The sequence below is a fragment of the Otolemur garnettii genome, unplaced genomic scaffold, assembly GCF_000181295.1.
Source record: "Otolemur garnettii isolate 467f Iridium unplaced genomic scaffold, OtoGar3 scaffold00023, whole genome shotgun sequence".
NCBI lineage: Eukaryota > Metazoa > Chordata > Mammalia > Primates > Galagidae > Otolemur > Otolemur garnettii.
Genome location: NW_003852418.1, coordinates 21,094,859 through 21,108,743, shown reverse-complemented (window position 1 = coordinate 21,108,743; position 13,885 = coordinate 21,094,859). Strand labels below are relative to the sequence as shown.

The following is a 13,885-nucleotide window of genomic DNA, read 5'->3' as shown; positions in this document are numbered from 1 at the left end:
AGCAGGGTGGCTGCCACTGACCACTGCTCCTAGCAGGGTGGCTGCCACTGACCACTGCCCCCAGCAGGGTGGCTGCCACTGACCACTGCTCCTAGCAGGGTGGCTGCCACTGACCACTGCTCCTAGCAGGGTGGCTGCCACTGACCACTACCCTTTGTTTCTCAGAGAAGCTTGTTGAGCTTCATGTTGGGAGAGTAAAGAAAGCTTGATTTAGGGACCCTTCTGTCCTCCTCAGTCCTGGTGGGGCCCCAAGGTAGGGGCTATAGATGGGTCAGGACCATGGTGGCCATCAGCCTTGCTGTGCTGCTGGAGAGGAAGGCTTGCAGAGTAGTCCTCCTGTTTTGTTCTTTAATTTCTGAGAGATGGGATCTGGTTTGGTTGTCAGGGTTGTTTACACTGGTTGCTTTCACTGTTGACTTCTGAAAACCAGGACTTGCCGGTGACTGGCTGGGTCTCCTCAGTTCTTAGTGCAGGTGCACACAGTGACTTTCTGGACTGCGGCTCTGGGGGCGCGGCTTAGGCCTGCTCAGTCCAGGGGAGCTGTCGGTGCCTTGGGCTGCTCCCTGGTGGATGCCCACCAACACTCACTTGTCTAGTTGGCAGGAATACTACGGTGCTGGGCCTGCAGGTGGCTGTGGCTTCAGCTCTGGGGTCTCCCTGCCTCTCTGGGAAGCCTTGTTTTCCCCGCTGGACATGGGGCCAGTCTCACTTAACCTGTTTGCGGCACAGGATGCATTTATCTCATGTTTTGGATTCTTGTAGCCTCAGCTTGTTCTGGGTGGTGCTGCCCAGACAGCTTCACTCGGGACGGCGACAGCTGTTCAGACCGGGACACCTCAGCGAACGGTCCCAGGGGCGACCGCCACCTCCACAGCTGCCACGGTAAGAAGTGCTTCCCCTCCCAGGACCATCAGACGCGGCTGAGCCAGTGCTCGATGGTTGGAAAATGAACCCTGAGATCACCCGCCCATGTCGACTTCTGCCCCACAACCATTTTGTGCATGGTTTGGGACCCGTGTGAATGCACAGGGGGCCCCAGGGGCAGTGGCCTTTAAGGGGCAGCAGGAAAGGCTCATCTTCTTGCTCAAGGGCTTCAAACCATGCAGAAATCTCAAATGGCAAAAGCCCAAAATTACTGATTTGAAAAAGTCACATGGGGCTTGGCGCCCATAGCTCACTCAGTGAATAGGGCACCGGCCACATACACTGAAGCTGGCAGGTTTGAGCCCAGCCCAGGACTGCTAAACAACAACGACAGCTGCACCCCCCCCCCCAAAAAAAAATAGCTAGGCGCCTGTAGTGCCAGCTACTTGGGAGGCTGGGGCAAGAGAATCTCTTGAGCGCAAGAATTTGAGGTTGCTGTGAGCTATGACACCATGGTACTCTACCAAGGGTGATAAAGTGAGACTCTTGTCTCAAAAAAAAAAAAGAAAAAGAAAAGTCATATAGACTATACATTTGTAATCTAAAACATTGCTACCATCCTTTTGTGTAGATGTTCCCAGTAGTTTTCCTGTATATCCAGAGGGTGCCAAAAAAATACATACCCATTTTAAGCAAGGAAAAAACTGTATTAAATTTATAATTTGTGAGAGGTGTTCAACATGACTTGTATTCATCTTTTGTTATTGACAGATGTTACTACCATTTTAATACAGTTTTTTCCTTTTTTAAAATCTGTATACAGTTTTGGGGCACAATCTGTATAAAATCTTAAAACCAAATGGGGGACTCATACTTTATAACTTTTCATGTTTCTTTGCAAAGTATATTTTACCACTTTTGGTGGCTGCGTCCTAATGTGACTGCTTTGATGTGCATTCAGGTGGCACTGGTTTGTCTTTATGACCAGCAGGGTTGTGATGACTGTCTCCGTAGAGGCGTTGTTTCCTAGGCTTGCTGGGTGCGGGGAGAGGCAGCTCTGGCTGGTGTGGCCAGGTGCTGGACACAGCCCCAGCCCATCTGCACACCCCTCAGCGAGCCACCATAGTTGGTGCATTTTCTTACAGTTTAGGGAAGAAATATCTGTATTTTTTATACATATGCGTGTTTTAGTTAAACCAAAGACTGTGATGAAAATCTGTCTTTTAAAACTTTTATCATTTTTATCTTATTACTTACTTTTTACTAGGAAACTATGGAAAATGTGAAGAAATGTAAAAATTTTCTATCTACATTAATAAAACTGGCTTCATCTGGTAAACAGTCTACGGAGACGGCAGCCAACGTGAAAGAGCTAGTACAGAATTTACTGGTAAGAGAACTTGAATGTGAAATCCCTTTGCCTTAATTAAGTATGTTGCGTGTCATAGACAACTGTGGCTGCCGGCCGGTATCAGTAGCCCAGAGCACCTGTGGACAGTCACAGGTGGCAGGAAGCTGTGCACATCTGTTAGGAGTGTATGCCCCCCGGGAGACCCTGCTTCCTGGGTTATAGGGACTTGGCCACGTGGCCACTCCCTGAGCCCTGCTTTGTGCAGGGCCAGCGTTAGGCCATTTCCTGAGCTTTGGTGTTTTCTGAGGTGTTCGTGCTTCTTGGAGTGGTCAGGAGGGAAGTGCCTGCCTGTTGGCTGAAAGGGAGTTTATGGAGTCGCTTTTCAGTAGCAGTTATTGTTGCATGAAGATTTCCTGTTGGGTGTCCTGGGAACAATTTTAAATACATCCAGTAGATGATGTTTTTAGGGCGTTTGCTTTTTCTTCTCCTTGCTCCCCCAATTTTTTTTTTTTTTTGGCAGTTTTGGCCGGGGCCAGGCTTAAACCTGGCACCCCTGGTGTATGGGGCTGGTGCCCTACTCCTTGAGCCATAGGCGCCAACTTTTTTATTTATTTATTTATTTTTTTAGAGACAGAGTCTCACTTTATCGCCTTTGGTAGAGTGCCGTGGTGTCACACAGCTCCCAGCAACCTCCAGCTCCTGGGCTTAGGCGATTCTTTTGCCTCAGCCTCCCGAGTAGCTGGGACTATAGGTGCCTGCCACAATGCCCGGCTATTTTTTGGTTGCAATTTGGCCGGGGCCAGGTTTGTACCTGCCACCCTCCATATGTGGGGCTGGCGCTCCACTCACTGAGCCATAGGTGCCGCCTCTGTTCTGTTTGTTTTTAAATGGAAAGGCTTCAACATATATGGAAGTAGCCAGAGCAGCGTGATGACCTGTACCCCGCCCCACCTCGTGTCCGTCTGACGTGTGAGCAGTCCTGGGCCTTACCTGGTCTGCTGTCACACCCCACCCCACACTCCTTCAGCACGTTAGCGTGGCTCTCTGCAAAGTGTGGGTACTTTTTACACGCACAACTGTGGCACTGGGCCCACACCTGACAACGCTAAGGCTGCCTTCATAGCCATCGAGTCCAGCCAGTGCTCACACTCCAGCTTTCTAAGGAGTTCTGTATTTGAATAGCCTGTTCAAATCACGATCCACGTTTTATTGTCGCCTTGTCTCTGTCTTTTAATCTAAGGGCTCCTGGCTCCTTCTGCTCTTTTCTCTCTCCCTCTGGCTTCTTTGTTGAGGACCCTGAGTGCTGACCCCTGGGAGTTGTGATGACCCCGTGTGTTCTTTCTGCTGGTGGAGGGTGTTGGCCCAGCCCAGGAGCCAGGGTGGGCTCCTGTACACGCTTCGTGGGGCCAGAGTCACAGTGGGTGTGCCGGGCAGGGCTGTGCTGACTGGCACTGCTCTTATCCCGCGTACTGCACGGTACCTGCTCTGTGGCTCTCCTCCACTTGCTGTGTTCCTGTCAGCATCCCTGGGAGCCCCCTTCCTTTCCTGAGTGAACTCTTTCCCTTGAACCCTGCTGGCCATTCCTGCCGCCCTCAGCCTCTGTTAGGGTTGGGTATGGCTGCAGCAACAGGTGACCTTGGCCAAGAGTGGCTCTGCCTCTTGTAGGATTCCCAGGTGTCAGCGTCCCTGCTGGGATGGGTGCTCTATGCCCTGAGCCCCCAAGAGCTTGGCTCTGTCCCCTGCCGTGGTGTAGGCCACCGTGATATATTGGTGCTGCAGACGCAGCTTCCCCTGCCCCATCTCAGTGAAGGACACTCTGTCCCTGGGCCAGGAGCCCTAGGCCCCACAACTGTGCCCACATCTGTTTGCTCTGCGTCAGCCCTGCTGCCCTTTGATAGCTTGGGTTTGCAGGCCCTCAGTTGGGTTGCCCAGTGGTCTGAAGCAGCCCAAGCAGCTTACGTCCCCTCTCAGCGTCCAGGCTGTCCCCATCTAGCTAGCTCCTGTGCAGGCTGTGTGTTTCTCTCACACGGAGGTGCCTCAGTTTCTGCCTCAGACTGTGACCCTCGCTCTGGGCTCGCATTTGCATGTGTACAACTTTCAGCCCCTCTGCTAGCCTGTAGGTGTGGTGGGATGCCATCTTCTCCTGGATAGCCCCTGACTCCCTGACCAGGCAGGTGCCCGTCTGCGTTGGCCCCTGTGTTGGCAGTGCTGATGGTGGTGGTGGGGTCACCTTTGAGCTGGTTACCTCCAAGCACTGTGCCTGTCCTGGGCAGGTGTGTAGTTGGCATTCAGGGAGAGCTGGCATGAGTGGGACCCTCAGGATGGGACGAGGAGTAGAAGCAACCCTCCCAGGTGGACACATAGTGGGCAGCTTGCTGCTCAGGATGTCCAATGTGAATGCCCACCACGTGTGTACCGAGGAGCCTGCATCTGCTGAAGCACACAGGATGCCAGCTTTCCTGTCTTCTCTGGGAGACGCTGGGCAGAGCTATCTGTGAGATGAGAGTCCGTGTGACGCCAGGTGGCAGGGTGTGTGAAGCCTCGCTTGCTGTGGGGCCTCAGTTCGGCTCTTGTTTTTAAGGATGGGAAGATGGAAGCGGAGGACTTCACCAGCAGGTTATACCGAGAACTTAATTCCTCGCCTCAGCCTTACCTCGTGCCTTTCCTGAAGGTAACTTGAAGGTCCTGGTATCTGTGCTGGCCGCTTGGCATTGTGAGTCAGAGTGGGGTGGAACAGGGCTGGTGTCGGCTCTGCTTATAGAGGGAGCCCCTAACTGGTGAGGTGCTGCCCGTGTGCCCTGGGAGGGTGCAGGTGGCACTTATGGAGTCGTCCAGGACTGGTTCCTGCAGCACTGGGTGATCTCCCTTGGTGGTCGTTGGTATCAGCACTTTTTTTTTTTTTTGAGACAGAGTCTCACTATGTTGCCCTTGGTAGAGTGCTGTGCATCCCAGCTCATAGCAACCTCCACTCTTGGGCTTCAGCAATTCTCTTGCTTACACCTCCCAAGTAGCTGGCACTACAGGTGCCTGCCACAATGCCCGGCTATTTTTGTTGCAGTTGTCATTGTTGTTTAGCTGGCCTGGGCTAGGTTCAAACCCACCACCCTCGGTATATGTGGCTAGCGCCATAACCACTGTGCTACAGGCGCCGAGCCAGTATCAGCCCATTTTAAAAAGTATATTAAATATGTGGTTTTCTTTGTATTTTAAAACAAATTTTGGGTAATTTCTTAATAGAGAATAATCCTGCTTGGTGGGATGGAATTAGGGGTGAGAGATGTTGATGTCCAGAGGAGGTTTTGAGAGAGGTGGAATGTATTAGGGAAGTGAGTGTCCTGACTCCGGTCTGTCTCCACCCAGAGGAGCTTACCCGCCTTGAGACAGCTGACCCCCGACTCCGCGGCCTTCATCCAGCAGAGCCAGCAGCAGCCGCCCCCTGCCTCGCAGGCCACCACCGCACTCACAGCCGTGGTGCTGAGCGGCTCAGTCCAGCGCACGGCCGGGAAGACGGCGGCCACCGTGACCAGCGCCCTCCAGCCCCCTGTGCTCAGCCTCACGCAGCCCACGCAGGTGGGCGTCGGCAAACAGGGACAGCCCACACCGCTGGTACGGCTTGCCCAACCCTCCACAGCCCACCTGCCACACCAGCACGCCTGCCTAGAGCCTGTAGGAAGGCTCTTGCTAGAAGGGACCTTGCGTGCCACTTTAACAGTCAAGATCTGGAGGTTGAGGCCCTGTGACTTTGTGCTTTGTTTCTCAGTGAAGTGAAATGCGCATTTTGCTGGCCTCCAACCCTCTGTCCCTTACTGGTATTGCTTGGGGGTCTCATTGGACGTGTCCAGGTGGCCGTTCTCCTGGGCAGGTACCTGTGCCTGGTATCAGAGGTTAGGCTTCATCTTGGGGCCTCTGGGTTCTCATGGCCCGTGTGGCTCTGGGGGCGCCCAGGAGCTACAGCACAGTTGGGACTGGGCCCTCAGCTGCAGTCTGGGTCTTGTCGCCGGCTCTGCTGGGGAGAGGTGTGTTCTGAATGTGCCCCCTCCTGGAGGTGTGGTGGGTTCACCAGACATAGAAGGGAATTTTTTTTAAATATCAAAGGCGTTTTGTTGTTCTAAAGACAAATTAAATAAAATAAGATGGTGCAGACTCCCTATCTTAGCAGTAGGTTGGATAATTTTGTTTTATGGTGACAAAGAACAACCGGGCCATGGTTGGGATCCACGGGGCTGTTCCTGTGCGAGCTCAGCTAAAGTGTCATTCGCTTCTGCTTTGATTAGTTAGGAGGAGAGAGGGTGAAATGGCTGTAGGGAGGCGTGGGCAGCAGGAGGGCCGAGGCCCACGTGGACAGGGCTTCTTAGTGCTGCTTATGGCACTGGACAGGAGCACTTGTCTGGACCCTTTGCTTCGCTGTCCTGTGAGGACAGATGCCCTCCACAGTCCACAAGGCGAATGTTGTGGGAGCAGAACCTGGTGGGTCGTCATTTTCCCTGTAAGGTTTTGACCCCCGGTTCTGGTTGCATGTGGCACCGTGGGCGTCTCTGTGTGGGCACATGCTGTGTTCTTTGGGGGGCCTCTTCTGCGTCTGCCTCTGGATCCTGTTCAACTGTGCAGGCCGCAGAGTGCATCAGTCAGGTGGGGCAGGGTCTGATTTCTCACCTATGTTCTGGAGTGGGAACTGTGGCTTTCCTGGGTGGGGGCAGCCTTCTCAGGTGGCAGTAGGTGGGCCTACTGAGTGGGAATGCTTGTGGTTTGTTGTAGACAATGTTCCATCCTAGTGCACTTTGCAGCCCTCATGTGCCCTTGGTAGGGGTGTACCCTAAGGTTTGGGGCCAGGCTGTGTGACCTGGAGCTGTGCAGCTTTCTGCAGGGATCAGATGTCTCTGAGCACAGGCCACAGGCAGTGCTGCCAACTCTCGGAGCCCTGCTGTATGTGGGGGCTCATAGAGGGCAGAGAAGAACGTGGCAGTGAGGGGCCAGCCCGGTGTGAGGGGCTGAGCACAGCAGGGGAGGGGGAGCAGGCTGTGTCAGGGGCTATAGTGGGGCCCACCTTATGGAAACCTCACAAGGGGAGAATTGCTTGGCTTGTGGCCACCAAGCAGCAGCGTCACCTCTGCTGACATTTGGGGGCAGTCCATTCCACATGGGGTCACTGAGCTCAGTGGGCTAGTCCCAGCCCTCTGAGCAGCTTCTGAGTCACAGATCTGCCCAGCGTGCTGCCTGCCTGCCCTGCCCTGCCTTGGTCTATGGGTGGGGCCTCTTGCAGAGTGTGGTGCTGGGGCTTTTGGGGCCTCTCAAAGCTGCTCACTGGGGGCGGGAGGTGGGTATGAACTGGTAGGGTGAGCCTGCTGTTGGGGGAGGGACTCAGGCTTGGGGACTGTGCTGGCCTGTGCTCACTGCTCTCTGCCGGCCCTACCCCAGGTGATCCAGCAGTCTCCGAAGCCAGGAGCCCTGATCCGGCCCCCGCAGGTGGCATTGACGCAGACGCCCATGGTGGCCCTGCGGCAGCCGCACAGCCGCATCATGCTGACCGCACCCCAGCAGATCCAGCTGAACCAGCTGCAGCCAGGTGGGCTGATGGGGCGGCACTGGGGTTTCAGTTTGTTTCAGTTTGATTCAATAGCATTAATTACATTTACAAAATTCTGCAATCATCACCACTATTGATTGGTGTGATTTTTAAAAGTAAATACGTATTTGCTACTGTTCATCAGTAATCATCCTTGCACTTAACAAAAGTTTGATGAAACACAGGAGAATCAGTGCTTGGGAGTTGCTGCTAAACTCTCACCTGTGACGTAGACTTAACTAATCCCACGTGTTTGAGGGCTCTGTTGTGGCCAGCTGGGAGAGTGACGGCGTCCCCCCAGCCAGTGGCGCCTGTCCAGCCTCATGTGCTGCTGTGTGCCTCTGCCCCACAGTCCCCGTGGTGAAACCTCCCGTGTTACCTGGAGCCAAAGCCCTGTCCACCGTGTCAGCACAGGCGGCCGCTGCACAGAAAAACAAGCTCAAGGAGCCTGGGGGAGGTTCGTTTCGGTAAGGAGCAAGCATGTGGGTGGAGGGGAGCCCAGGGCCCCGTGATCCACGCCTCTTTCCCACTCTGGGGCTTTCCCGTGTGGCACCAGCACCTGCTGCTGTGAGACTTTGTGCTCAGTGTGGGTCTGACTTCTGCACAAGTGCATGGAGTTAGTTCAGAGAGGTTTTGGATTGTGCAAAGGCAGGACAGTAAATCAACTGATGTTTTTACGTGAACTAAGAGAAAAGTCAGTTTTGCAATATTACAACATAGCATCTCCAGGTCATCGCAATTCAAATTAGGACGCTTTCTTGCTGTTTGACCATTTGTTCAGCTTCAAAATCTCCAGAAATGCTGAACTTTGCTTTGGTCTGGGAGTCACTGTCTTGGGGTGGCATCTCTGGGGCCTGAGTGGTGGGAGGCTACGGAGCCTCCATGCACAGCAGTCAGGTGGCCGGGTGGGTGCCTGTGTCAGGGATTTCTCTGTGGCTCTTTCCCTTCTTGGATGCTTTGCTCCCAGAGCCATCAGGCAGGGTAGGGTTGGTGACTGACCGTGGCCTAAGCCTAAATGGGGCTCTCAACAGGGGTGGACACCTGAGTGGGAGGGTCGGGCTCCTGCATGCTGCTCAGCGGGGCTGGACACCTAAGTGGAAGAGTCGGGCACCTACAGGATGCTCAGCGGGGCTGGACACCTGAGTGGGAGGGTCAGGCACCTGCATGCTGCTCAGTGGGGCTGGACACCTGAGTGGGAGGGTCGGGCACCTGCAGGAGTCTCAGCAGGGCTGGACACCTGAGTGGGAGGGTCGGGCACCTGCAGGAGTCTCAGCGGGGCTGAACACCTGAGTGGGAGGGTCGGGCACTTGCATGGTGCTCAGTGGGGCTGGACACCTGAGTGGGAGGGTCAGACACTTACATGATGCTCAGTGGGGCTGGACACCTGAGTGGGAGGGTCAGGCACCTGCATGGTGCTCACTTGGGCTAGACACCTGAGTGGGAAGGTTGATGCACCTGCGGGGGTCTTAACGGGGCTGGACACCTGAGGGTGGAGGGTCGGTGTACCTGCAGATCAAACAGCAAATTAGTGTAGGCTGTGGGAGGCCAAGGGGGTTTGTCAGGGGAGGGAATAGGGACAGAGTGGGAGGAGGGAAATTGGCCATGTATGGGGCAAAACCTGGACTTGGTGCACCAAGATGCATCTGCCTTGTCCCCTGGAGGAGCCGGGGTTAGTAAAGTCCACAGCAGTGAGCCTACCTTAGTTTGGGTCTGATCTTCTAGAAACCATTTCCCACTAGAGTGATGAGGGCTCCTCAGAGAAAAGGCCCGGTCCAGGGCCAGGGTACAGAAAATACAAGGTGAGCCGGGCACTTCTGATGACAGAGGGTGGCCTGTAATTCCAGCACTCTGGGAGGCTGAGGTGGCTGACTGGATCACTTAAGCTCAGGAGTTTGAGACCAGCCTGAGCCAGAACGAGACCTTATCTCTAAAAATAGCTAGGGGTTGTGGTAGGCTCCTATAGTCCCACCTATTCAGGAGGCTGAGACAAGAGAATCACTTGAGCCCAAGAGTTTGAGGTTGCTATGAGCTATGTGCCAGGGTACTCTACTGAGGGTGACGAAATAAGACTCTGCCTCAAAACAAACAAACAAAGAAACAAACAAAAACTCCAAAAAACTGAGGGGGGAAAGTCAGTGATGCCCTGCCTCCCACCTGAGAGCAACAGTTGTGACCATCGGGAAGCCCGTGGTTGTGTCAGTCTGTGTGTGAGCCCACGGAGGAGGACCAGGTGTGTGGACTGCTCCACCGTACTTCCGAGAGGCACTGGTGACACTAGGGAGATGCTGGGCAGGCCCCCTGCCAAGTGGAGCCACCCTTGGGGCTCAAGACTCCCGTCAGTGTTCTGGCTGGGTGGCACAGCTTGTGTCTTTTCATGGAAGAACAGCCATCAGACCATAAGGACGTTCTGCAGACAGCTGGCCTGCAACTGACCTACGACACTCCCGGTGTTAAGAGCACAAGAGAGTCAGGAGAGGCTAAGGAACCACAATGGCTGGATGCAGCAAGTGATGGGACATGAACCTGCTGGGAGAGCCACTTCAGAAACAGTCAGCCCCACCTGGGAGGCCTGAGCTGTGGCTGGTAGTCCTAGACTGCTGCCTGCAGCCTGGCTTCGATGGTGCCTCGGGTTCTGCAGGGGACACCTTGTCTGTGGGGACACACTCGGAAGTGCCCTGAGTGAGTGCTGTCAGGTTGGCAGCTTCCTCTCAAATGATTCAGGAAGAAAGTTCTTCATATTCTCCAACTCTTCTGAGGCTCTGTGATTATTTTAAGAAGATAAAATAATGCTGGCTGAGATTTTCAAGGTGTCATGAGGGCCGTGGTCCTTGAAGCAGCAGGCGGTGCTCCTGGTCTGGCCTCTGGGTGAGGCCCCACGGTGTCTGCATATTGGTGTGCTTTAACCCTGCTGCTTTCCCTAAACACAGCAGGTCAGGTTTCAGAGAAGGCAGACAGACGTCTTTGGACAGCAGGACACAGGAGATGCGGGAGCTGGAGGACAGTGCTTAAGTCGTAGGTGCTGGCTGTGATTTCCACGCGGGGTTTTGCCATCCGGTGTTGGTTGCCCACCATGTCCGGAGCCCCCCAGCCCTCCTCTTGATGAGCCACTGTGCTGTTAGAGTGACCTTTTTTTCTTTCTCAAGGGATGATGATGACATTAATGATGTTGCATCAATGGCTGGAGTGAACCTGTCAGAAGAAAGTGCAAGGATATTAGCCACAAACTCTGAACTCGTGGGCACGTTGACGCGGTCCTGTAAAGACGAGACCTTCCTCCTCCCTGCGCCTTTACAAAGACGGATATTAGAGATAGGTGAGTTCATGTTCAGTGTCCACACAAGGGCCTTGTGTGCACTGTGAGTTTAGGAAAGCCTTGCATATGGCCCTCACTGGCCACTCTGCTGGAGTCCAGGGGCCTCATGTGAGCATACTCGGTGCCTTGTTCTGTGTTGGCTCGAGGTGCTGCTGCTGGTGGCTCAGGTGGCCAATGTGTGCTGTCTCCTACTTGCCTGGGCTGCCCTAGACTCTGTAAGGTAGTAGTTTGTTGATAGGAAAAAACAGTAGTGAGGAAAGAAAAGTGTTTAAATGATTCTAAAATACTCTTTTTATTGGCTAACCTTTAGGTAAAAAACACGGCATAACGGAATTGCATCCTGATGTAGTAAGTTATGTATCACACGCCACACAACAGAGGCTACAAAATCTTGTAGAAAAAATATCGGAAACAGCTCAGCAGAAGAACTTCTCGTACAAGGTAATGGGGCGGCTCTCCCATGGAGAGTGACTTTCTTGAGCTGACGTTCAGTCAGGCTCTGTCTGAAGCTTCTTTCCCACACCAGGCGCAGGCAGTTGTCCTGAGAGCCCTCTGTCCTTTTTGAGCTTGTTCTGAATTTTTCACAGGATGAGGTTTTGGGAAGATTTTTTTTATTTTAGCCACTTGGTTTCCTGGTCCTCCGTGAACTTGGGTTGGCTCTAGCTACACGTTCTACCTTGGGTGGGGCCCAGTGCGGACACTGCGAAGGGATTTCACTTCTCCAGGGTAAACCTCATCAATTTTGAAAATTACAGAGTCTAACACTTTGATTCAGACCTATGAGTGTGCACCCCCTACGCAGGCCAGGAACTGAGCCTGCAGACCTCAGGTGGCTGCATCCCCCTGTCTCCCAGTGTAGGGGCCCAAAGGGAGACTTGTGGTCGTTGTCAGCAGTCTCAGCAGCAGCCAGGAGAAGGCCAGGCCACTTGCGGCTGTGCCTCTCCCAAACCAGGTCTTAGTACTACCATCTGAGCAGCAGTTGAAGTAAACACACTTGGCTGTGTGCTTTAAAAGTGGTCTGTGTTGCTGCAAAAAACGTTATGTTACGTTAAAAAAACCAGACAATATTAGACTGTATAAAATGGAAACTACCAAGAGCCCCCAGAGTCGCCACCCGAGGCTCTTCTCTGTGCACACGGACGACAGGACTCAGGGTGCAGGGTCCATCTGAGAGTGACAGGAGGTTAGGGCTGTTTGCTGACCTGGGGCCTGGCCTGGGAGGGCTCTGCATAGACTCTGGTTCCCCAGACGTACAGTGGACGGGATTTTACCTTTGTTGTAGGATGACGACAGATACGAGCAGTCGAGTGATGTCCGGGCTCAGCTCAAGTTTTTTGAACAGCTTGATCAGATGGAGAAGCAGAGGAAGGATGAGCAGGAACGGGAGATCCTGATGCGGGCTGCAAAGGCGAGTGCTCGGACGCCGCCCTGGGCCCTGCCCAGCCGCTCACCAGGCACTGGGCGTTCTGGGCTGGCCTGGAGGGAGAGGGGCTGTGTGCAGGGGTGAGCAGAGCGCTGAGAGGAGCCGAGCTCGTCAGTGTGCTTCAGCTGCACGCACAAAACCCTTGAGAAGTGGAGCAGCTTAAGGGTCCCCATGCCTCAGTTTAGTTGTGAGGCCTGTGTGCAGGCAGCCCCCGCGTGTGCCAGACCGTGACTCTACGCCTGCGTCACCGTGCGTTCTAGAATGTTGAGAGCCCTCGGTGGTGTGGCCAGACAGGAGACAGTAATTCCATGGAAAAGTTGCTGTGACATGGAGGGCTCACTTCTTTGGCGATGGCCAGACACTAGCCTTTCCGCACCATCTGTGAGTCTGAAGCCCTGCGAGGCCTTCCTGCCTGCCGTCGTGTGCTCAGGTCGAGCTAGAGGCCTGCCGCTGGCAGACAGGTGCCTAAGACTGTCTTACTTCTTACCATATCCAGATGGTATTGATTTTCCTAGATTTTCATCTTTGGGTTATAAACATTTATGACCTGGGTGTTGCTGTATGATAAGTAAGATAACATTTGTTGGACGATAAACAAATGACATTTAGGTCATAACTTCTATTCTGCCTCTTCCACAAACAGTCTCGATCCAGACAAGAAGATCCTGAACAGTTAAGGTTGAAACAGAAGGCAAAAGAGGTAAGGTTTTCAGAGTCTTCACCATGTATTTGAAAGTATGTTCATGTTTCACAAAAAGCCCATCAAAAGAGAGAAAGGTTAAGATGACCGTGGCAGTTCTGTGCAGTGAGCACTTGTGTAGCTGTTTAAAATGTGTGCAGAGTCTCAGTGACACTCTGTCCGGGTGCTCTCCTGTGCAGTCTGTATCCTGTTTCTAAATTGAACAGTGACCTCTCTTTGGGTGACATTAGTTTCTATACTGGTTCATATATTTTGAGCATTTTAAAATGAGCATCCCTTGATTTAGAAAAATCTTTGTTATTTTTCTGATTAGAGAACATACTTACGGTTAAAAAAGTCAAAACATTAAAGAAATTGTAATTTAGGACATTTTAGAAAACACTCTGGTATTAATTGTATAGTAAGTGAGAAGCAGCAAGAAATGACATTGCTTGTTTCCTTTACAAAATAAAGATGCAGCAGCAAGAGCTGGCGCAGATGCGACAGCGGGATGCCAACCTCACGGCGCTCGCGGCCATTGGGCCCAGGAAGAAGAGGAAAGTGGATGGTCCTGGGCCAGGCACAGGCACAGAGGTATAGCAGCAAGGTGGGGCCGAGCGGGGCCGGGGGCAGGCACAGAGGTGCAGCAGTGAGGTGGGGGTGAGTGGGGCTAGGGGCAGGCACAGAGGTGC

The 13,885-nt window shown here is 53.3% G+C and overlaps 1 protein-coding gene across 1 annotated transcript in view; it reads left to right on the top strand.

Annotated features, from left to right (window-relative positions):
• Positions 1-13,885, top strand: part of TAF4 (TATA-box binding protein associated factor 4) — a 41,404-nt gene that overhangs the window by 4,618 nt on the left and 22,901 nt on the right. Inside the window, exons 3-13 of the mRNA XM_023511989.1 lie at positions 763-882; positions 2,132-2,254; positions 4,797-4,886; positions 5,576-5,821; positions 7,631-7,778; positions 8,131-8,245; positions 10,922-11,091; positions 11,402-11,532; positions 12,374-12,499; positions 13,158-13,214; positions 13,668-13,787. Of these exons, the coding sequence (XP_023367757.1) occupies positions 763-882; positions 2,132-2,254; positions 4,797-4,886; positions 5,576-5,821; positions 7,631-7,778; positions 8,131-8,245; positions 10,922-11,091; positions 11,402-11,532; positions 12,374-12,499; positions 13,158-13,214; positions 13,668-13,787 (1,446 nt within the window). The remainder of the gene's footprint in view (positions 1-762; positions 883-2,131; positions 2,255-4,796; positions 4,887-5,575; positions 5,822-7,630; positions 7,779-8,130; positions 8,246-10,921; positions 11,092-11,401; positions 11,533-12,373; positions 12,500-13,157; positions 13,215-13,667; positions 13,788-13,885) is intronic.